The 24885-nt window shown below is 48.6% G+C and overlaps 1 protein-coding gene across 2 annotated transcripts in view; it reads right to left on the minus strand.

The window, feature by feature from the left end:
- Positions 1–445: 445 nt before the first annotated feature.
- The window catches only part of ULK1 (unc-51 like autophagy activating kinase 1), a 79693-nt gene continuing 55253 nt past the window's right edge, over positions 446–24885 (minus strand). For both annotated transcript variants that reach the window (XM_086474041.1, XM_086474042.1), the window contains 15 exons: positions 24511–24571; positions 24088–24177; positions 19872–19997; positions 16073–16224; positions 15004–15087; positions 14160–14422; positions 13325–13509; positions 12569–12684; positions 11833–11976; positions 9066–9253; positions 6159–6337; positions 5891–6009; positions 3506–3663; positions 3154–3289; positions 446–1199 (listed from right to left, as the gene is read on the minus strand). In XM_086474041.1, the coding sequence (XP_086330167.1) occupies positions 1144–1199; positions 3154–3289; positions 3506–3663; positions 5891–6009; positions 6159–6337; positions 9066–9253; positions 11833–11976; positions 12569–12684; positions 13325–13509; positions 14160–14422; positions 15004–15087; positions 16073–16224; positions 19872–19997; positions 24088–24177; positions 24511–24571 (2057 nt within the window). In that variant the 3' untranslated portion in view covers positions 446–1143. The remainder of the gene's footprint in view (positions 1200–3153; positions 3290–3505; positions 3664–5890; positions 6010–6158; positions 6338–9065; positions 9254–11832; positions 11977–12568; positions 12685–13324; positions 13510–14159; positions 14423–15003; positions 15088–16072; positions 16225–19871; positions 19998–24087; positions 24178–24510; positions 24572–24885) is intronic.

The raw sequence follows: 24885 nt of genomic DNA on the forward strand, positions 1-24885 counted from the left end.
ACACGTAGTGCAATAAAACCACCAGGAAGCAAGGAAAGGAATAAAAAGAACAGCATTCCTAACAGTCGTGATGTTCCTGGGTTGTTGGGTGATGCAAAGTCAACTTCTCAAAGTTCCCATAGTGTGTAAAGTGCTCCTTTGATTCACAAAGCTAGTGTTTTCAGTCTGGGGTGGGGTGAGGGCTCCAGGAAAGGGGTTATCGAGCCAACAGCTGACAGCAGGACAGCGCCAGTGCTTCCTCCTGGCAGATATGTACTGACAGGCCGAGCCGAACAGCCACGAGTCTTTCCTGCTGATCCCGCTGAGCTCGGGGGCCGAGGGAGGAACGGATTCATCTTGGCTTCTCACAAACACCGGAGCGTCACGCTGCCGTGCTCCCGTTTCCGGCACAGAGTCTCTTTCCCGGCGCCGTTCGCCCACCCAGGCGCAGGCAGTCCCTGCGGCAGCCGCCGACTTCCCCAGCAGCAGCAGCAGCAGCAGCAGCACGTCCTCCCCTCGCTCGGCACAGCTGGAGGAGGCGGGAGCTGCTTCAGCAACGCTCAGGCAAGAGGGAGCCGGCTCCTTCCTCTCCGCCATTCCGCAACACTCCAAGGCATGAACATGGATGGGAAGGGACAAAGGAGAGAGGAGAGGGGAGCCCCGGGCCGCCAGGAAGCCTGAAGCTGCCTGGCTCTCAGCTGGGAGAGGGGGAAGTTCACAAACTGGCCTTGATTTCCGAGTGACGCCCTCCAGCATGAACTGAAGCCCGCAGTTTCAGCACATCCATTGCCCGCAATGGACACAGCACTGGAACACCCTGTTCTTAGGCAAGAGGGACAGGCAGCAGTCTTATCCTTCAAAGTGCTGGGAAGAAGCAGACTTTTACTCTTCACTCCCTCTGCCAACGAGGGAAAAACCTTTCCACATCGGCTACGTCTTCGCCCAGGCCTTTGGGCAGGGAAGTACTGGTGCTAGCTGCAGTCACACATCCCCACAAAGGAACCCGAGTCAGTGGAACAACTTCCCAAAACGTCACCATACAAACGTGGAGCAGTTCATCCTCCAGGTCTCCTACTGCCAAAATCGTTTCCCACCGCAGCAGCAGGCCGTTGGGAACAAAGAGATCAGCTGGGGTGAGGCGTGGGAAGAACACCACCACTGAAATCAGGCACAGAACCCCGAGAGCAGTGCTGACAGCCTGCGCTCGATGCACAGCTTACCTGGGAGAGGAAAAAAAGACACCACACAAAACCAACAAAAGAAATCAGCTTTTTTCTGGCAATATAAAGACTACCAAACCATGCTGGAGATATTGGGGGGGGGGGGTGGGGGGGTGGGGAGGCAGAACATCAGCAAACCCAAGAGCCCTTTGAGAATCATTACCAGGTTGTGGTTTGGATTAGGTGAGGACCTGACCACAAACACCATGATGGGAAGGCACAGGTCGAAGCGTTGAGTAATCAAAGATCCCACAACAAAAGCCGGGATGCAGAAGTTCCGATAGAGGTATCAAGACATTATAAAGAACCACCATCCACCAGGAAAAATTTATTCACTTTTACTTATTGCAGTGGCTATTACCAGCAGGGAAGAAGACTCAAGGTCTCCAATGCCATTTGTCCTGGCTTACAACTGAGAGACTGAGCCTAACCCAGCACGTCAGTGCCAGATTCTCACTGTCTGAGCCCAACGGTCTCTCAAAAGCTAAATGTTTGGTGGAATTCATTCCGTTCACAGGAAACTTGCTGTGTTTCTACGTTCATCATTTTACTTTTCCAAAATAAGTAGCCATGTACCTGAGATCTAAAATGAAAGGCATACCCACTACAGCCTGCCAGAGAACAGCTCAATCAGAAAGCTGGAACACAGGGTAAACCAGGGAATACCAGGATACCGACTGGGCAAAGAAATCTATTAGATGCATTAACTGTACCTCTGGACAAAAGACATTATTTAGGTTTGGTAAGAAACGATACCACAGAAACTACTTGGTATTCCCTATTCACTTAGCCTCCAGCACCACACACCACCTGCCAATCTCCCTTTGCTCCCCTTCAGTGAGCCTCATGTCAACTGTGAAAGTTGGTGATAATTAACTGACTGATTGCCTGGGAGCCAGAAATCTCTCCTCTCATTACCTATCTGAGAGCTCTGCCTACACAGAGGACCAGAGCAGCCTGGCAGCACGCTGGGCACCGGCCCAGCGCAGGCAGCAGAGGGGGGAGGCACGGCTCCCAGCGGCCGCCTGTCCCTTCAGCCCTACCGACGCCGCGGGGACTGCGGCGATGGGCTGGCTCAGCTGGGCGGGGCAGAGCCAAGGCCAAGTCAAGCCGCTCGAGCAGACGATGGCTCTTGCCCATCCATCCCCTCTGCCTGCCTCCTGCGGAGGGGAATGGCAGAGGTGACTGAAACTCAGCCGTCCGGGCAGGGAAAGCGCGCTCAGAGCAAGCGAGGTCAGTCCTGTCCACTCCCCACGGAGTGCGGAGCTGCGGAGCCTGCAGCAGCGGAGAGTAACACCCCTCAGGACAAAGGAGGAGCACGAGAGAGGGGGCGGCTCGGAGCAGCAGGCAGAGAGGTCCATCTGTCCCCGGGAGAGGAAGCCAAATGATTGCGAGTAGGTACGAGTTCAGCTTTCACTGCTACAGCAAGCGCTTGCTGATGAGAAAACTATTTGTCTGCTGCCTCCTCAGCCAGGCCTGGGGAACCAGAGGCGAGCCGTCCTGCTTCACAGGACGTGTTGGAAGGAGCCCTCGCTGTGCTGATCGGCCGTCTCTGCCCAACAGCCGCTGCAGTTTCATGTTCCCAAGTGCTCCGTGCAATCAGAGGGATGATTCTGGCTAGAAACCAAACCCAGGCCCCTGCTGCGGCCAAACCACTTCCTTCAGCGAGTTCTTTCACACATCAAAAGCTCCAACAAAGCCCTGGCAATCGCCTTGCATGGGAAGCTCTCAAAAATATGGCTCAGAACAGTGACCTGCATTTCTAACAGTTTTCCTGCTGGGAAAGCAGGAGTCTGGGCTGCAAGGAGCTCTATCAAGCCAAGAGATCTCTGCTATGTCCACCAAGACGTAACTGAAGGAAAAAAAAAGGTGCTGGGTAGTGAAATTTCTGATGCCCGTGGCTAGAAAAACACACGTTCTAGTGAGAAAGAAAAGAAGGTCACTGCACACTCACATTTATTGATGTTTTCTATGTCCCCCTGTTCAGTGATGATGTTCAGGAGCCCCTCCATCAGCAGCAGAGCCTTGTGGTACCTCTGTGCGCAGTCCTCTCTGTGGTGGAACATCTCATCCAGGGCTGCAGACTGCACCTGCAGGCAACAACCCCACGCCAAGAGGTTATTCTCAGACCAGGCCCAGCTTCCCCAGCACGGCCCCTCAGCTGCGTGACCAGCCCCCTCGCCCAGCCTCCAGGGGCTGCACACAGCCTTACGAGTAAAACCATCTGCTGGGGCCACCCCGAGGAACATCAACGCCCGACGCTCGCTCTGTGCTAACTCTCCTCCCAGGCACCGTGTGGGCATTACCATTTGCACAGCATAGCTGAAGATGAGCTTCTCGGCGGTGATGCTGTTGATCCGATCCATGAGTTTCTGTTTGTCCAAGAAGAACCTCTGGAGTCTCATGTTGAGGCAGTGGCAGGATGATACACTGGATTTATAAAGCTCATTCAGCTTCTTCACGACTAGAGTAAACGAAAGAAATGCTTTAGATGCTACTTCAGTTCTCCCTGTGCCTCCCAACCTCCATGCACAGGACCCCAGATGAGTAACTTCAAGACAACGGGGTTATGTTAGAGCCAAAAGACTGGCAGGGAAGTACTTGCTGCACCAACAGTGTCTTTTTCCTTTCCTCTGTCACCTTCACTGGTTATAAGCCTGCACGTGGCAAAGCCTACACATAGGCCTAGTCCACCTGAGGCCAGGTCTATTTTTGTTTCCTCCAGCTGCCACAAGGCAGAGAGCAGTTTACACCACGCAAGATGTCTCACACAGCACCAGAAGCAACAGACGTGCCAGGTACAAAGCTTCTGCTACTTGAGGGGTGACGACATGCTGTGAAGGAGGACGTGACTTGCATGGGGCAGCTGCTGGAGCTGAGTGCGGGCGAGCAGCTCTGACTCAGCAAGGGAATCTCTCTCGGGACTCTGCTGCCGCAGAAAGAAAAGTCACTGATGCCTGTGAAAGGCCACCTCCTTTCCTGAACCACGGGAAGGTTATGGGACAGAGAATCGGGAATCAAGTATGATTCTGAGGGATTAAATAACCACCCAGAACAGCAAGCGATGCCACAGGCTTGACTCTCCCTAGCTGCACGGCATGATCTGCACAAAGTACCGAATACAAACTCCCACCAACAGCCGATCAGTCTTAACTGCTACACGTGCATTTGAAAGTCCCCACGCTGCACAACTTGCTCCTGGGGGAGGCAAATTAACCCACACGATGAACCAGCCTCTCTCAGCTATGATGCAGAGGGGCAACCTCACACCACAGCCAGGCCCTGCGACTAAACCTAGCCTTCGAGCCAGAGAGGAGAGAGCAGGGAGCCGGAGAAGAGACTGTCTCCAGGAAGGCAGGCTGCTCTAACGCTTCATCAGAGAAAAAGACCGAGGCACAAAACCAGAGCCCTGCCAGAGTCAGGCTGTCAGATCACCCTTGCTCAGAAGGAACTTGAGAGGCACTGGGAACCCCACAGCTCACGGGTCACATCAGGGAGGCAAAATGAAAAACTCCATGAAAAGAGTCAAGAGAGACTATTTAAAAACCCAAATCAACAGAAAATACAGCACTATCCTCCTCCACAGAATTCAATCAGAGCTCTAAGCTGTGCCCAAATTAGCAGGAAAAAGAGGATGGCTGTGGGTAGAGACCCTGCCTGGCACACACTGCCCAAGGACACTCCAGGGCAGCGTCCTATCCTGCTTCCCTGCTTTTTCCATATGCATGGGACACAAGTACCTTGAAAACCCTCTTGTCCTCACTGTGCCCTGACAAACCTCAAGGGAGCAGTAATTTGTGGGGAGAGAAACAAGAAAAGACAGCCTTGCCCAATTCCCACACACTGAAGGACAAATTACACTATGAATCTAGAAGCTGCAATCTGCCCTAAAAAGAAATACTTTATTTGGGTTATGACAACTTTCCTGTGAACCTGAACTGGTGGAAGATGTGTAGCTAAACGTTGCTCCATACTGCCTGCTACAACGTGTGGGTGCTCACTGTATTTAACTTTTTTTTTTTTTTTACACCCCACCCCAAGGCAGCGCAAGTACTTTCAAAGACTAAGCTCCTGGGGAAGGTAGCTGGGGGTCAAGTACTTCAAGTGCTTCAAAAAGCTCCCTCCGTAATACTACAATGGTAGCTTTAAAATTATTTTTTCTAATCACTGTATCACAGCCGACTCTCACCACAAGGCGGCCAGCCGGATGCAAATGTCAGGCCGTGGCACCAGCAAAGCAATGACTCTGGCATTACCAGTATTTTACTTCCTGTGTTTTTGTTTCACTTGAAAAATCATCACTGCCAAGACAGGTCTCCATTTGCCAAGTAAGCACGTCCTAGGACACGGACTGTGTAATTAAGCTGGACTTACGTCAAATACAAATGAGCACCTGAGACAGAGATGTACAAGGGCCTGATAAGATACATTCCCCTCTCGCTAATTAGTGCTGAAGATTCTCACAGAGGCAGGAGCAAGCGCTTTGAGAAACAGTGTCAATGTGAAGAGAGGAGCATTCCCCTCAGTGAGAGGGACAAACCCCTGGCCGTGCACGTGGACAAAAAGAACCGAGCCCCTGGGCACACCGGTGGGGGTTCCCACCCCCTCCATCCCCTCCATTCCCTTTGGGACACTTCCAATCCTTCCATTCCAGGCAAGTCCTTTGCACCGTGCGCCCAGCAGCCCCTCACCTTGCTTGACTGTGGAGGAGAGGCACAGCTTGCCAGCTTTGATCTGCTCTATGGCCATCTGCAGCCCCGAGGACAGCAGCTCCGCTACCTTCAGGTACAGCACGAGCTGCTCTGCATAGCTGGAAGGAAAGCACACGGGAATGCAAACGGATCGGTGGGACAGCGGTGTGTGTGTCCCAAAGGACTTCTGGTACCTCACCACTCATGCCCGGGGTGGGAGGGAGTCACAAAGACTCGGGAGCTGGGCGGCTCTCTCCTCGGTCCTCACCTCCACTCCCGGCTGAGGAGGCTGATCTGGTCGGCCACCACGCTCTCCTGGAGCTGGTACTCGGACGTCACGGAACTGCTCATCTCGCTGGAGCTGCCTTTGAGGGCGGCAATTTCCATCACGTAGTGGACAAAGGCCAGCGTGAAGCGGAGGCTGCGCAGGATGTCCGTGTGCTCCTGCTGTTGAAGGGATGCCAAGGCGGGGGTTACAGCGGGAAAGCTGGCACGCCACGGAGGGCTGCTCGCCTAGGGCTGGGCCAGCGACTCACCCCAGCCTACAGAAGTAACACCCGGGCCCCCAAAACCCCCCTACTCCTCTGCTTTGGGTTGGGACAGCCAAACTCAGCCCCGAGCCCACACACCACACCGGTTCCTCCTCCACAGGAACAGCAGCAAGTGACAGCCTCAGGCCAGAAACTTCCAGGCAGGGCTCTGGAGAAGGTGGTGAGACTTGCTCCAAAATTACACGCCCCCTTCCCAAGGAGGATCCCAGCTCTGAGGGACTCTCCCAGAAATCAGCCAGCAAGGGGGAAAGGCCACACGCACCATGGGCCCAGCTCTGGTCCCCACCACAGCAATGCTGGTACAAACCTGAAAGCGGGTGTGGATTTCACACGAGTGACAACCTCCTACGCCTCAGAGAACTGCAAACACGGTGTGTCCCACCCTACAGCCCAGCCATCACTTAGCCCTTGGTCTTTATATCCCCCCAGTTCAGGGCAGTGAGCCCTGGGTGAGGGCCTCTGAAGGGACAGCAAGGACACCCTTTTATCTGCAACTCCATGCGCTCAGTGAGCACACACATGACGTGCTATGTTCATTTCAAAGCAGTTTTTCCTCTGCTATTACGGATCAAAGGGGATTATCCCATTTCTGGGAAGCTGCATTGCTTAAGTCACTGAAAACATTTTTGGGAAGTTATTATTTGTGGAAAAACTGAATGTTTGTGGGTCCTAGAAAATGAACTGCTGCCCGGATGAGACACAACTCCATTGTTTGTACTCTCTGTAAAGAAGTGGCCATCCTGCTTGATCTCCAAATATTCAGTGACTCAGTTCTCTCAAAAGTGGGCTGGTAAGGATGTTTCCCTACATTAATTTATCAAACCCCTCCCCTGCTCAAGTTCTGCAAGCTTTTGTTTCTCATTCACTGGCTCATGCCCTTGGCTGCTAAGGCAGCTTTGACTATCTGAAATATGAATCTCTCCTCCCACTCTCTTGCTACCTGGACAGTCCAGTAAGGTAAGGAAGTGTTATCTTCATCTTCCTCTATTCTCTTTAAAAGCAGAGGAGGAACTTGAGATTAAGTAATTGCCAAGTCACACAAGAAGTTTGTGGCAGAGCAGGAAACTGCTGAGATCTTGCAGGTCTCAGCCTCGTATCTCTAACCAATGCAGAGTCCTTCCTCTCTGCTTATACAGTCAGCCTCTATTAATTACGCTGGCATTCGTGGCCTCATTTGGCATCACAAGCTTCTTTCCTTCCCTAGCCATCTCTGTATTGCGTTTTTAAAGCACTGCCAAAGAAACTAAACCCTAGCCTTCCACTTGCCTTGTCTGCACCTAAAGAAACTTTTACAGAAGACGGAAGAACCACCCGTCTGAATGCAACAGCTTCGCTCAAGATAAACAAGGGTGCTTAAACACCAAGATGTCAATGCCCTGCAAGTATCAGCAGAAATGAGAAAATCTGCCAGGTTTGCACTCTGGCCAACTCCACAGAGCACAAAGGGGTCTCGAAATACGCTGTAAAGGTGGTGTGACGTGCAAATGGATTACTGCGCTCAGCAGAAACGATGACTGAACCCAAATGACTCACTACAGACACAGAAGCTGAGCTGAGTGCTATTAACTAGATCAAGTTGATACTTCCTTAGGGTACTTCTCTTCAGGCCAGTGTCCAAAGCGGTGGCAGCTGGCAGGGCCCCATACTTCTGGGACCTCACGCAGGTAGGAGGCTCAGTTAAACTCACTACCATTGTGACCATATCAATGCTCAAAGTCCTAGCCGGGTGGCTCTGCAGGTAATTAAGAAAATGAATGCAATTAAATGCATAACTGACAAAAAAAAAAATGAGCTAAATAGAAGTAGAAGAGCAAACCCACATCCTTAAACAATGTATGCATATCTCTGCGGGTATCTAGGGGTTTTTAGCAACACCAGCAAAATTCAGATACAAAGAGCCTTCCTCGGTCCCAGACAGCCCAAGGAGGTATCACGAACAGAGCTGAAAGAAACCGTGACTGAATCTGCCTCCCACCTCTGCTGCAAATGGGCAGCCTGACCTACATTTCAAATATATCTCTGCTACAAAAGCATTTGCTCCGCTTCAGCCTGTCGAGAAGGGGAGCCTGGCAGCCTTTCAGCTCAACAATCTGGTTCAGCTGTTCTGGTGCAGAACGTGGTGTCCTCCCACCCCCATCAGTAGCACAAGTGTCAGGTTTACTCTTTTTCAGATCCTTTCAGCAGAGGCCGTATCACTGCCTGACTCCCCAAGTGCATGCAGCAGACAGTCATTTGATATACTGAGCTACTCATGCTCTCAAGTCAGCTATTACTAGTGTTGAGCCTTTTAAAGGGCAAAAGGCCTAAAGCACTCAGGTTTTCTTCAGAAACTGTTAATACAGAATGCATCAGATAACTGATGTCTCCAACCTGCAATTCCAGCTTTGGAAATGGTGAATTTTAACCCCCATTATGGGCTGTCTCATGAACTAAACAGCTTGATGGCAGGCTCAAAAGTCCTGTGCTAAATATGCCCTGGGCTTTCTGAGCCTGGCTCTCCTGAAACTAGTTTGCTCCATATCTTTGGAAGCAACCCCCTTGGCTGCAAACATGGAGTTATCTGGATTTGCTTTACTTTTATTCCCCTGTCCTTTGTCCCTAACAAGTCCCTGGGATATACCCACCTCCATGAGTGTCTCTTCAGGCAACTCCGGCGCCTCAAATGTAACAGCACCTTCCAGGTTGGCGGTGATCGGATCAGCAAAAGCGTACCGGAGACTTGAGGGGCCTTCCACAGCATCCCCACCAGTTCCCACTGCCAAGTGCCTGCCGGTGAACGAGCCTCCAGAACTGAGAGAGCTGGAAGACCCCACTGAGAATAAAAACAAGCAAAGGAGTTACTGAAGACAGTTGTAGTAGGCCAGGTATTCCTTGCCCAGCAGAAGGGACAATCCTGTAGGATCCAAGATGCTGGACCTGAGGGGAGCCAGCAGCAGGTACTTTGGAGGAAGATTCAAGGACTCTTGATGCAGAACAACCACTCCCCAGGACAAGCTTCTTAGCAACTCAGGTAGACCAGCTTACAAGCTCAAGCAGATTTAATGCACCTTCCAGAACCTCCATGTCATTCATGCAGACAATTCAGAAGTACTCTTTTTTTTTTTTTTTTTTCCCTTTTCTGTCCAAACCCTTTCTGAATCCTGCCACAACATCTTGGGCTGATTTTTATCATACACCACCACAGCCGGCTTCCCCGTCACAGCTTAGCATGGTTTGAACCCTGGTTCCCTAGCTTTTACACTATCACTGAATGAGCACCTCTGATAAGCAAGGTTTTTATTAGGGTTTTAAAACATCAACCACTTACATGCAAACCAGGACAGCTTTCCCTTACATGTCCTGCACTTCTGCTTCCCCCTCTTTACAAACAGAAGGCTGGGCAGAGAGTATGTGCCTTCAGCTAAGTCAAGACCCTAACCTCAGGATTCAGGAGACCCTGTTAAGTACAGTTGTCCATCAGACAATTCCCTCACCATCATCCTTCCCTCTTCTTGACCACTGAATCCACCCTAAGAGCACGTTGCATTTAAGAGATGGCCACTTCAAAGGGAGTTTCTATCTCAGAGTATTCATAATACATTCACCACTTCCAGAGGGCTTCATATCCCCAGAGGCACTGCCAGAGGGACATACTCTGTCCGACGGGGGGATGCTAATACCAGCTACAACACTCTGCTAATTCTACCATATTCTCTGTTGTCACTGATCTTTTGGAGGGAGATGTTTCTCTTCTACCCAATAATTTAATTTGCTGCCCTACCCAGCCTTCAAAAGGTTCAGCAATATAACAACGCACAACTGATCTGCAGAGGCACGGTCTCCTTCCCTCCCAAAGGTCTCTCCCTGTTGGCAGCGACGCTACGCTTCAAAGCTAAGTGGATCATCAAAGACTGGCAAAGTATTTCCAGATCTTTCAGAAGAAAGGACCAACAATATCACATTCTGGATACTCTGTAATTCCAAGAGGCTGTCTGCAGAAATTGTTATGACGACTCAGGGAAAGGCTCTGCTTTTGTATCTGTCAAGTGATCTTACTCATGGCTTGTGCGAGCACTCGGGGTGCAGAGTTTCAGCTTGCAAAGCTCCCTGTTCACCACTGACTTCGTGCATTATCTGCACCACCAGGAGTTACTGCACAGACCTAATAAACAAAGCTTGTCAAGCAGCATTGCTTTGACCACCTTGACCTATTGCTGTGTAGGTACTGTAGGTTCACTATTCAACAGCCTTCTCTTCCAGGCATCCCATCTGAGATCTTGACTGTTCAGCAGACTCTCAAGCATCCAAGTATCAACCTGCTAAAAACTGGTGCTTGGACCTGCTTCCAAACTGATAATATCCCTGCAAAAGCAACAGAGGAAATCTGAATTCTCTGTTCATAACATTTCAGCAGTAGCTAGAGGCTGTAGCCAGGATAGTAACCCCATTGTGCTACAGGCCTGTCAGACACTTTGTAAGAGTCTCTGCCCTACAGAGCTTACCCTCTAAAGAGATGAGACAAAGAAAGGATTATGGTCCCAACTTCCCAGACAATCAAGGATGTGAGTGGCTTCAGTTATGGTGGAAATGCAAGCTATACCCAAGAACGGAGCCCATGTGTCCCCCGTCCCAGTCAAGCGGCTTATTCAAGGTTACATCCAAACCTTGCCTGCAGTAATTAACAACAACAGTCGACCACATTCAGATGAGGAACGGTCAAGATGAGGACACAAAGAAGCCAAAAACGCAAACAGAAGAGTCCATATATTTTCTGAAACTGAACACAAACTCCGCCTCCCAGAGATACCGTTTCAAAAGGGCCAACTACCACAGCCTCTGCTGTTGGCTGATGAGGCCAGAGCACGGGTATCTGTCAAGCAGGAGTGCATTGCCCCATTTTCAACTTCAGCAACTCAGAGCATAAATAACACCGCTAATAATTTTGCATAGAGCCATCCTGGCCCTCTCCTAATGGTACTCGTGCACTGAAGTTGTTGGGCACGGATGGTCACACTCATCTTTTATAGCTCATCCAAAACCCAAGGGGAAAATGACCAGAACACACCATCATCTACATTTGTTGACTACCAGCGACAGTGGGTCTATGAACAGCTGCAGCGTTATTCCTGAAGCAGAGAGCAATGAAGAAGAGCTTGCCTGCCTCTTCCAGCACTGGAAAAACACTATCTGGCATTAGTATTGTGCCAGTGCAAACAGTCATCAGCAATAACTGGGGGTGGCAGGAGCCCAGCACGAGACCCTCAAAGGCATTTAGACCAGGTGAGCTCTACGGACTGTGCTCTGAGCAGCCCTCTGCCACCACCAGTGCTCAGCAGCAAGGAATTCAATACATCGCTCTGCCCCCAGGCATTCCCACTGGAACAGGCAGGCAGGTAGGTATCAGCCCTTTACCTGAAAACATCCTGGTCCTCGTGGTCTGTGGGGGGGTTGTTCCACTGGGAGGGGATCCGACAGTAAAAATCACTGGGGATGGGCTGGCAGAGCCCCCAGCCCGGGCACCAGAGTGCAGGGTCCCTCCGTAAGCACCTGAGGGAGCTGGGGAGACAGTTGAAAGGCGCAGACTGGCATTACAGGAAAGTAACTCAGATCACGATGTGCCTCACCCAGCAGTTTTACGGTCCTGCAGACTCTCTTGGGACACAGTGATTACCAGCACAGGCCAGCGCTCCCTTTGGAGGTGCCCCCCGCGAACACGACCGGGCCAGGCTGGCGCGGACCACAGGACACCAGCCTGGGCAGCGTTAGGCGTTGCTGCAGCTGTTCTCCCCTCCTCGCTTCCCAACCTGCAAGCCCAGGAAGACCCACCCTTGCAGAGCCATTCATATTCGAGCTGCCTGGCAGAAAGTCCCCACTTCCACACGTTACCACATTCGGAAGGGGCCAAAAGCGGAAGCCCTGCCTACAAAAACCACGCCACTAGCCAGCAGTTACACAGCACGCGCAGCCCACAGACCTCCGAGCGCTCCGCAGCAGAAAGCAAACATCATCACACTTCTCACACGTGGCAGTCACTTCCTTTGCCAAAAGCCATCAGAAAAGCAGCCTCCCATTTGTAGGAGGCATGTAGACAAACTGTTTGCCCAAACCCAGGACCATCCTGCCAGATCTGCCTGGTCTCCCCACCTACCTGCAATTTCCATTGGCTTCTCATTGTTCAGGCTGTCGTTGCTGCCAGCTTCGGAGATCTGGGCCCCAAAGGCTGCCTTCAGAAGCAGGTCAGTGAGCCTGCCTGTGCTCAGAGATCTAAAAAGAGGACATACAACATGATGCAGAAAGTCAACAGGTTCAAGGTTTCAGCTAACTTCCACTCCAGTTTGTGCCATTCCTGGTCCACAACCACTTATAACACTACAAAGCGAACATTCTGAAGCCGAAATAACCACTCTTCATCTTTCAACAGAGCATCTGAAGCACCTCCTGCTACCTGTAGAAAGCATACAACTACCGTGACTAACTGTAGTAATGCAAATATTGACTAGAGCATTATTACAACACAATTTTTCTTTGATGGAAGATATGGAAATTAATATCAGAGGACTCCTCCAGACCACTGGAGAAAGCTGAAGTCTGCAGAGAAGCATGTAAGAAAAAATGAACACTAACAACCTGAGTGACTTTGTATCCTGCAATGCTTATGACAGTCAGCATGTGGCTTTCAAACAGATCTCTGGTCTGAAGACCTGTGCCCACTGTTCAATGGACATGACATCCCCTCATCCACAACTAGCACAGGCTCCACAGAGAGCAAGGCACGTATCTGCCTAACTGCAGGGAGTCTGGTCTCATAACAAAATCCTTCAGTGTTAGCTGGGGTTTGAAATTTGCCCCATCCACCCTGTATTAGGGAATGAAGCAACACTGTACAAAGCAGACTGCAGCTCACCTGCCCTTGATCTCTTCCACAGGTCTCAATCCCAAGCCAGTTTGCTGGCAGTGGAAATGACCCATCTCCTTCAGATCTGGCAGGGTCTTGTTCCGTGTCGGAGTCATCATGACCCCCTGATGGGCCAAGAGGGTGAAGAGATTCTGGGAACTTGGGGTTTTGGGGAACTCAAACGGGGACACAGCCTAAGAAGAACAGAATAAAATGAGATCTGTCTTTAAACTGAAGGAGGAAGGTTCCCCTCATCCCCCCCACTTGTTTATCAAAATTAAATTGTATGCTCAACAACCTGCCTGAAATAGAGATAGAAATCCCACCCCACGCAGTTAGTTGTCCCCAATCCCAGAAAGACTAAAATGAAAGGACAACAAACTCGGCTGAAAATCTGTAGCAGCCTAACATAAGCAGAGAAAACGCTGTCACAGTGCCAGCTTTGCATGAGACACCAGGGCTATCACCTGCTTAACCGTCTGCCGTCTCTGCTGGGGATTCCTGCCGGACACAGGCTTGCGTCACAAGCCGAGTCGCTGTGTGCAGACCAGCCCAGGCACCACAGCTCACTAATGCGCTTCTGCCTAATCTGGGCAGCTCCTTTTCATTGCCTGTTTAAAACCCTGGCCTCTGCTCAGATGATGAACACTGCTGCCAAGTGAGATCTGTCCACTAAGAACTAGGACACTACCCCATTTCACACAGATCACTGAAGAGCCCTTGAAGGAGAGCGAACAAGCAGTGATAAATCCAGGTCAGAGTTACCTGATCAGGCAGTGGTACACCCCCAAATAACACAAAAGGCTGGGCTCTGAGAAACACAAAAGCAGACTCCTTGACATACCTTCGTAGGGGAGCCCATTATAGTGGGCAAAGGGCTTCTCTGCATGAACTCAGACAGCTTCGGTGAGGATCTGAGCTGCCGGCAGTGCTGCAAGCCATGAATCTGCAGAGGCTGGCTGACTGGGGTGTGACCAAAGTGAGCAACAAGCGGATCAGAGTGCTGCTTGGTTATCTTCTGCCTGCAGGAATGCAGGTCTGACAGGTTGGGAGCACTGTGGAGCCGGGAGCCCATCCCTCGAGGAGAGTGTTCGGGCACTGAGGAACCTGGGGGGCCCAGAGTGACAAACCACATCATTTTCTGGTTCTAACACACAGAAAAGAGCCCACAATCCACGGCTCAAACATTTACAGATTAAAACCTTTAGTGGATGGCTAAGGATGGCACTCTCATCAGTGCCACAAAACTGCTAGGCCTGGTTGGGTTTTAACTTTACATGAGGAAAATATGAACCAGGGAAATAAAAAGTGTAACAACTTTCCTTCACTGCAGCCCTTACAGAGAGAGGAACTCTGACTGTCAGAGCTCAGCAGCAAGGAAATTACACATCAAGCAGGCCACTTGGCAGAGGGGGTGTTGGGGGTTTTGAGAGGCTTTTCCTTCCTTCAATCCATCAACTTCAAAGCCCCAAATTTGAGATCTTGTGACACAGGGTCTGTCAGCACTGGAAAACGCTGGCAGACGGGATGTGAATGGATCAACCCCAACTCTAACAAGCACACAGAAATCCCGCCTGGCCAAGCATCAAGATAAGCTGCAGAAGGCCCGTCCCCAACCTTGAATGCCCTGAGACTACAGTTCTGGCCTTATCCATAGGTAAAATAAAGGAAGCTGAGGACCAACACACCGGCAACAGGAATCCGGCTTCTCACTTCTGCTCCGAGAGAAGATGGGATAACAGTCTGGCTGGGCTGCTCTGGGATTGTTCCAACTTTGAGGGAACACAGTAAAAAAAGTTTACTCAGTATTAAGTTTCCATAGGCAAAAACAACCCTATGCACCACCTGTTTTATAGAAAGATGCTAGCTAGCTCTTCCATCTTCTCAGCCCTAGTTGTATAGTGAAAAGGTTAACAACAACTCCATGGAGGAAAAAAACCCCTCTAGTATTAGTTTAGCAAGTTTTAGTCTGACTTTGCACTGATATTAATTCAGAGGAATTGAATATGAATATTCTGCATTCCCCCACCAGCAGAGACCAGTAAATATAGGACTGGAGACACTGGGGATATAGAATAGCTAGTTACATCAGAGTCTGTTTATTTATAGAAAACAGAAAATTGCATCAGTTGCACACTGGGGTTTTTCTTACCCTTGAATTGCTTGTTAGCACCTGGATCAGGCTACCAGATATTCAGACAGCTACTTTTCGGTTTGAACAGTGAAGCTCAAGCCCTTGCAAAGTTAGTCTGAATTCTGCTCTAACAACAATCGGCTGACATTTTTTCTCACCCCATCCCAAGCCAGAAAAAGATACTTTGCACATACAGAAGCCCTCTTCAGAGGGCAGCAAAATGTTTGATGCAGGCTCCAAAACAAAGCTTGTCTCTCCTGGGGCTAACAGACGTTTCCCTTTCCATTTTATTGAGGCCAAAACACTTGTCAAATAATCTATGGAACAGCCTGCCCAGGGAGGTGGTGGAGCCACCATCCCTGGAGGTGTTTAAGAGACAGGTAGGTGTTGTACTTAGGGACACGGTTTGGTGGTGTTGGTAGAGCCGGGACAAAGGTTGGACTCTGCGATCTTGGAGGTCTCTTCCAACGAAACTGTTCTATGACTCTATTGAGAAGAGCCATGGGAGAACACAACAATCTGAAGTCCCTATCACCTGGCAGCTACAGCTGGTCATAACCTCTCTTGACAGGAAAGAGGCAGGTGATTGTATTAAGGCAGCAACTTGCCAGTTGACATCTTACCTTGCGGTGATGGCGTAAATGGCTTGGCACCGCCAAAAGAGAGCTTTCTAGAGCTGGGCACAGATCCATGCTCTCCAGGATAAGGAGGGGAAGCACCAGTTTTAGGAAAACCAAGAGGACTTGTACTGCTAGACCTCCGGACCGTACCAGACCTTACAGGAAACAACAGCAGCACACACGTTACTCCAGGTGCCAGTAAAGAAGAGTAAGGAGAACAGTATCACCAGACTCTCACACACCCCCCCAGATACTCCCATAGAAGCTGAGCTTCATGGCTGTTTATTATGGATCAAACTCCCACTGTTCTAGGACTACAGCAATACAGATTAAGATGATAATCCTTGTTCTCAAGAGTTTCAAGCCAAACAGAATTTTGCAAGACAAATGGAAAGAACAAATGAGATTAGTTTAGCTGTAAGCAGGCAAGTCTGTCATTTTTCAGAAGTCACTTTCAGGTATCTAAATCAATCCTCAACAAGACAGTTTCACATCTTACCACGTCTAAAGTGTCTATTTTAGGCAGTGTCTTCAGAATGCCCTGAGAAGGCTCGTGCTGAGCCATTTGTTCTTTTGTCAGTGCAGCTGTTTACGTAGAAAGCTCTGCGAGTGCAGGTTGTACGATGTGGAGGTAAGCTGTGCCAAAGGCACTGCTCTGCCACAGCGCTTTGACTCAGATCAGAAGCTACAGAGCAAAACAGAGCAGTGTGTGGCTGTCAGATCTGAAACAGTTCAGTACTACCCAGAGGAATTTCTCTTTGGGCTGTATAGCTGGAATTGCCTGGGCTCCAAACTCCTTGAATTCCTTGTGAAGCCTCATCTTAGGGAGTTAAAATTAATTTGTACAGCCCATACATGCAGGAACCTCAAGTATTACCCAGCTGCTAAAATGAAACAGAAGAGGAAACCAGACTAGCAGAAAGTGAGTACGGCCACATCATCACTCTGGAGAGAGATGGGATTACTGCACATTAATTGATTTCTTTCTCAATATTTTAATGTTTCCATCAGTTGTTAAGAACACACAACCTAAACTCTTGTTTATTGAGATGCCATTCTGCCGCTGCAGACTCCTTTACCAAGATTCCCGTTACACTTCTCTGTATGAGAAAACAGTCTTTTCATCAAATCCTTCATTCTACTCTCAATTTGCCTTGTTAAAATAACTGTAGTGTCAGCCAGTAGCTGGTTTTCTGGATAGGAATCAATGAATATGCTGAAAAAAAACCCCTCTGTGCTCAAGCCACTGAAAGATGCTATCATCAAGGCATCCCACCTCCTCTCCCAGCAACGCGGCACTAAGCTATCCATACATATCCAAAGAGAAAGACAAAAGGCACATGGGTTTCAGCAGTGCAAGCAGGGCTAGCTCCATCACCCAGGAATGCCAAAGTCATCCTGGTGAAGTATCAGTACACTTACTTAACAACACTACTAGGCGTTATGTTTACTTTATGCCACATTTCAGAAGATAAATAAATAAAAAAATAAAAAAATAATCTATTTCAGCAGTTGAGATAGAAGAATTTGACCTGCCATCCCTCAACCCCCACCCCCCCTTTACAATTTGACCTGCCATCCCTCAACTCCCACCCCCCTTTTCAATGTGTTACTACATTTCTCAGCTAAATTAATTCATGCTATATTCACGTGCTTAGAAAAAAGGAAATCCTTTAAAATTTTAGCATAACAATCACTTTTCAGGTTGCTCCAGATTGAGAAGCCTAATGCTCATCAATTGCCTAGCCCTGAAGCAAAACGAATACCCAACAAGGAAATGGACACCTGGCCAGGTGAGAAGGTATCTAGTTGTTCAGTGGCAGAAAGTATCGCTCCCCCTTGTTTTTAACCCTCCAGAACATGAGCCATCCAGAAGGCTGAATAGTATCTATCAGGAACTTGCAGAAAAAAACCCACCATCTGACTGCCACTGCTGAAAGATGTGGAATGTCAACTGCCACCCTACGAGACATGGGATAAGCAAGCAAGCAGACGAGCAGGACAGGTGACGTGGCCAAAAGCACACACACATAATTACCACCTCAACAAGCAACCTATCTATCCACAAACAAGCTACGTTACACAGGCACACACCAGCCAGTCAGCTGACATGGTTGATTTTTCAGAAACAAGAGCACATGTCAAGGTTTGTAGTCAAATGACTTGGCAAACATGATGAGGCACTTGGCTGTAATGGCCTGTCTGATACACCTGATGGAAAAGTGGAATCACATACTACATGCTTGATGAAGATTTCTCCTTCCATTCCTGAAGGGTGTTTCAGAACTTGCTGATTAGAGGAAGTGATGGTGAGACATAAATATGGCTTCCCCGGGCATGAAAAAAACATGACGCCAGAGATTTTGAGCAGATGCTAAATGCAGACTGTGAATCATCCTGATTGTGTCCATTCCTCGAGTTCCTCTGCAGGGACGATGCTAATCTCATCATTACACAGTGGTGACTAAAAGGAGCAAAACATGGCAGTTTGATCCCTGACTAGTAGCTGCAGACTGCGAACCTGAACTCTGCAGCCTGCCACCAGGCTTGGGGTAGGCACAGCGTGCCTCGGTGCATCCTCTGCACCTTTCTCCAGAGCTCTCACTTTTATGCACCACGTGGATAGACGTCACGTGGTTAACCAGGACTTTTTTGCAAGTTCCAACATTAACAGGGTCCACAAGTTTTGCTGTAAAAAACACAAGGCATGCAGGAAACAGGAAAGAGCTTACCACAAAACCTGCCGCACACACAAATAAGTGAACATAAAATAGTATTAAAGTAACACTGTCACAAAAAAGTCTCTCTGCTGATCCTTAATTAATATCAACATACTGTGTCTACTTCTGGGTCCACTTTGAATAAGCCTTATCCTGAATTAGGCTGGCTGAAGCCCAAACTTAGGCTGACATAGGTATTACCCTACTTCTGAAATCTAAACTTAAAACTAATCCAGATAAACCAAAGCAACTCATTAAAGAAAACCCAACCCATGACACCTCACAGACACTTCTTTTTGAATGCCCCTGCTGTACAAACTCTTTAAGATCCTATATGAGTCTCCTTCCAACCAGTCTATGACCTGGGCTGCTGCTGTCAACCCAGATTTCAAAGCTGTAAGAACCAGCAATTATATGTGAGAAGAGATAGAAGCCCTATGTGTCTTTGATGTACAAGGCACTACCACTGAGCTAGGAAGGTCAGCTGTACGGCTGAAGGCTGGCATCTGAGTCTTCCTGACGGCTTTCAGAAAACATGCTCTGCCTCACAGGCATAAATTACTCATGATTTAATCTGTCCTGGCTGCATAACCACATTAATATGCAACTTGTGTAAGATGCATCATCTACGGTGTGACTAGCTACAGGAACTAATTAAGGTAAAGACAGGTAAGTTTTGCAGCCCCATCCATTTTAGTTGTTCATCTCAACTTTTTCCTTTCATAAAGGCATCCGCCAGATAAATGGTTCTCTGCTTGGACACCCAAACCATAGCTGGCATAGTAAAAGCTATCAGACTCAAAAGGGGCTCAGCCCGCACTGAAAGTTGACGGGAGCTGTCTCACATACACACATAGAGATTAAATTTACAGCCCTTGGTAACAAATAAATCTCAACGTCCCTACCAAAACACCTCAAAATACGTACCACATTGGCTCCCTACAGCAAGGGGAGCCCATCATACAAGGCAATTTTTAGAGGTACAAAACCAAACTGTTTCACAGTTTGTTTTACAACCCTCAAGCTGTAATACAGGCGCCCCTGCACTGATGTTGCCCCCTCCTCCCAGCCCCAGCACTTACCGTGGGGAGGCGTACTGATTGGGAGACTGCAGGTTCTGCTCAATCCGCCGGTAGTTGTGAATTTGTGTTGGGACCGGAATGGGCACGGAGTGTCCGTACTTGCTGCTAGAAAACTGACCTGGCCGGCTGTTGAAGAGAGACACAAAGAAAACCTCTTGTAAGGGGTGGGCCTTCAGCCAGGTAATTGGATGTTTTATCTTCATAAAGCAACCATACCTAGGGAGTGTCCCTTGGCTGCTCTCGGGTTGTGGGTTTACACTGGGAAGCAGTCCACAGTCATATCAAAGGCAAGTGGCACCATACACCTCCTGAAAACAGGCTCCCTTCTTCCAACCCAATTCCCATCCCCAGACTGAAGTTAACACGTACACCAAAGCGCACCACTCCCTCCAGGAAAATTGGAGCCCTGCTATTTCAGGCCACAACTGGCCTAGTTCTTAGCATCTCAGATCCACAGCCAACGAGCACATCATTAAGCAGGGGCTAAACATTCGTGGCTCACAAAGGACACCAGCAAAGATTCTGCTGCCAAGCGCTACTTGCAATTCATGCAGAGGCACTGCTGCCGCAATGGCATCTCCACGGAAGTCTCAGCGCGCCACGAAGAGAATACAAACTTGTGGTGTATGTCAGTATTTGCAAGTTAACTACAGGGTGGAGAAGGCAACTCAGGAGAGAATAAATCTGGGGGACAGGGGCTGGTATCTATATAGCCATCAAGGTCAGCTAGAATATCACACACACACAGTGGGACAGGCCCATTCTGCAAACTTCAGACTTCTTCCTAGTTCTGTCCAAGCACGTTAATCAGCTCACGTCTGAGATGTCTTCCCCCGGGTGACAGTTTCCCCTGTTACTCTTAGCCTGTACACCACGCTATACACAAACCATGCTATACAAAAACCACGCAAACACCACATTTAACTAAGTAGCTGCCTAAAGTCTTTTCCCAAAGGCTCTAGAATTCTAGGATTAATTGCCATGGCAATGCTATTTACAACTGCCAACACCAATTGCAGGGATGATGCACAATTACAGAAAGATCTTATTGGTAATGAAGGCTTCTGCAGTCTTCCTTGTTGTCAGTCGAGGACACACGCCTGGTTCTGCCCCTGAGAAGCAGGACGCATCACTTCTTCAGGTCTAACCCTCAGAGTGGAAGTGTTTTACATAAAATGAAAGGAGGTATTTAATTCAGCGGGAATGTACATGCATGCACGGGGGAAAGAGAGAGGAGTTTACAACTCATTTGGTAGTTCAAAGCATCCCATTACCAGAATTTCTTATTTGGGGAAGGTCAGCAGTACTCTGTGGTTTACCATGACAGTGTTGAACAAAGCTGACCTGCAGGAATGCGTCTGCAGATCTCTACACTGTGCACATGAAGACACTCCTCCATCACAACAGAGCCAAATAACTGAAGAGATCTTTCATCAAGGCTGAAAGATCAAAAAGTGATTCCAATTTCTTCATTCCTCTCTCAACAGGTTTATTAGTTTTTTTAAGTTCTATATATTCTTCCTTGCGTGCTCTCATTTCTTCCACCAAGAGAACAGACTCTTACTCTGATGTCTGTCTCTAAAAGGCGGCATGGAAGCCTTGCTACTTCATTGTCATGCAATAAAACAAAGGCATTCAAGGCTTCTGATTGCTCAGCAGAAAGGTAAGGCCTTGGTGTCTCTGTCTTCCATCAGTGTAAGACGCGGTGTCAAGACAGACATAAAGTGGACAGAGCTTAACCAAGAAATCTGAGGGTTCACCTCAAACTTTGTACACATCCTGACTTTCAACATACATTTCAAACTATCTTATCCATCTGGTCAAAATCCTTTGGAGGAAAAAAATTTCTCAGGCAAAAGGACCCTCCCTCACCCCAAAAGTCCTATCAAGTCCTTATAGAAGCCAGGTTTCTCCACAAGGTACAAGCTGCAAAGGAAAGCATCCAAATGAGGTGACCTATGCTAAACCTACTAATTGGTCTCAAGCCCTAAAGACTACAATTGATGATAAATTTGCAAAGACCAAGAGATAAAGCTGGGACAGGCAGTTCAATTACTTGGCAGTAATTAAAAGCTCTTTGAACATGGTATTAAATCCATTGCTGTGGGATACATCCAAGGAAGTACCTTTCATTAGACTTACTAAGCACCTTCAACAAGGAAGTGTTTCAAAACAAAATTAACTATCAGCATATTTTTATTCTGCCTAGTCCTCACTCTCTTAAGTTAAGAACAAGGAGAGCTGCTCTAGAGCGTACCAAGACATCCTGTGGAAAACCCACTGCTGGCCACTCTAAAATAGTCTTTGCTTTCTGTCCCAGTTGGACTGCATCCAGCATTGCTTGCTAGCCTAGAGCCACACATGAAAGGGAGAACTGCTGCTTCCAAGTGAGCAAAGACAGATGGAGAGAAATCAGGAGTCCTCTGCGCCAGTGAAGCCAAGTGCTGAACCAACAGGCCTCAGGACATCTACAACGAAGGGCACTGAAACCCATATTAGTAGTAAGGGCATGCCTGGGTTACACCAGTTCAAAGCACTTTCAGGGGACAGATCAAAGATCACGCTTTATGCACTGGATTTGGTGTGACTGGTCCCATCTCTCATTACTTAGGTCTTATTCCCCATCCTGGAGAGTAGGAAGTAACTTTTCAGTGTTTCTTCAAAGAGATATAAAAGTGGGAAGTAGCACTAGAGTGTTTGGCATCTGCTCCACAGAAGCTGCCGGGAACGAATAGGAAAGGCAGCAAGAGCAGAAACATGTTTAGATCATAGCTGCTGGCATCGACTTGCTGCCTTCTGATCCAGTAGAATACGATGAAGCCAGTTTGGTGAAGACAGAGGTGAACAGTGAAAAGCAGGCAGCATTTGTAGTCAACTTCCATGAATTTTCACTCACTGCTGTCCAGAAACAAGGCCAAATCCTTTAATAAAGACTGATCCCCAGAATGCAAAGGAATCAGTTAAGTAATAAGCTGTTAAAAAGCTTAGCAGGCGATGGCCTAAGAAGCCTCATGCAATTAAACTCCACACTGTGGTACGTGCTTGCCAATTAATCTGATCACGTCAGCGAGGCTTTGAGCTATATTCTTCTCCTTTAAATTTGTATGCTTTGGGGCTACGTTTTGTCATTTTCTGGGTTCCATTTATGTGATGAGTGTGTTCAACACGTAGCCTGGAACTACATTTTCTCCTTAAGAAAGATTTTAGGGTCATCCATCTACCGGTATGAAATTCCCTTCAACTGTCCTCCCCCAACAGGTGCCATATTGACAGAACAGAAGATGAAAGCTGTCCTGCTTCCCCAGCAGACAAGAATGAGATGGGAAGCAACAGTGGCACTCCCTGTAAGCTAAGCACATACCCTAAAGCTTCAAGCTCTAGAGTCAATGGGATCGCCTTCCACAAACTGTGAACGTGTTCTGAACATAAATGCGACTGGAGGCAGGGGTGGTGCTGGGCAGCTGGTGCTGCTGTGTGCGGGCAGCTGTCACCTACGACATTTCTGAACGCCAAAGCTGAGTTTATAGCAACTGGCTTCGTTGGAACTAAACCTACGACCACACCTGTTTGCACTTGTTACTCCTACTCCTGCACCCTCTGCTACTACACAAAGCCCATGTAGCAGCATCACTTTATACAGACATAGCGCAACAAGCTGAGCTTCAAGCAAACTGCTAGCAACTAAGTAGGCCCAGACCCGTCCTTCAACACCAAGGAGAGATGAACAACACTCCTCCACATTTGCCCTCCTATCCCTTGCCCAGTAATTCAAGCCCGTAGCGGTTTCACCATTGGCTGAAGTGTTGTACTCTAATCCACCGCATGAATTTAGAAGCAAGGGTCTTTAACTGGAATACTCACCACCTCTGCAAGCTGAGCACATAGGGCATGAGTAGCACATACAGGCCAGTGAAGCACACTTAATTTCTGCTTGAGAATAATCCTTGCCTCCCAGGGAACAGAGTTAATTCCAGCTCTACTGCATTCTCTCCTGGCCCCTCCTGAGGGCCAGAAGAGCGAAAGACAGGCTCTGTAGTTGGCACTGATCAGTGTCTGAGGCTGGGGAGTTTCTCCTGGATGTTTCTCATTACCCCTTAATTAAAGGAGACACATGGATCTCGCCCACAACACCAACATCTGTAAAATCCCCTCTTGGAAGCCAACGGGTGTTCAATTAACCAATGTTTCACAGTCACCACTGAACAGTCTTTCTTACCTGGACAGGCTAGGAGAACTGCTGTATGGAGGTGAAGGAGATGGTGTCCTTCCCTGGCTTTCCAAGCCTGCTGAAGTCACTAGAGAACTCCTGAAGAATGACAGACAGAACCCAGCCATTAGAGCCTGGGAACCAACACCACTATCCCCTTACAAAGCATAGTAACAAGGCTGTGCCTGCCCAGCACCCTCTGCTAAATGTAGTTGTAGAAGCCCTGGGGACTGCCATGCTGCCCCACACACACTCTGGTATTTAGGTGCCACATGCTGATGATCAAACTGCAAATGGGCAGAACCAGGCAGGTGACAGTTACTCCTGAAAACAAAAGTTAACGCAGCAACATCTTTCCTCCCATCCACCAGATCCCAAAAGTCCTTAATGCACAATATGCTCCAGCAGCTAAATCATTTCGGATGGTCTTACCCGCTGTACATCAGGCTGTCTTGGATTGGTTTCCCTCCTGCAGCATCAGCAGTTAAATCACCTGAGGAACAAGGAAATGCAGAAACAGATTAATTAGCGATAATTTTCTTTAAAATCTTTATATATTCAGAGCAGCTGAGATTTTGGGTAGAATTTCCTGCTCCTCCAAGACCTGCCGAGCTGCTGCTGAAGTCAGCATTTTGCAAAATACATGTGGGCTGAAGCTGATGTGGATGCTGCTGATCCTTACAGCCTGAAGTTTTGGAGTATTTAGGCCAAAAGGAAGTCCTTTTGGAAGGGGGTCAAAACCTGACAGAATCATTTGGGGCAACGGGTATATGCCCACTTGGTGCTAGCAGTCAGCTGCTGTGGGAA

The sequence above is a fragment of the Leptosomus discolor genome, chromosome 16 (genome assembly GCF_034619465.1).
Source record: "Leptosomus discolor isolate bLepDis1 chromosome 16, bLepDis1.hap2, whole genome shotgun sequence".
Taxonomy (NCBI): domain Eukaryota; kingdom Metazoa; phylum Chordata; class Aves; order Leptosomiformes; family Leptosomidae; genus Leptosomus; species Leptosomus discolor.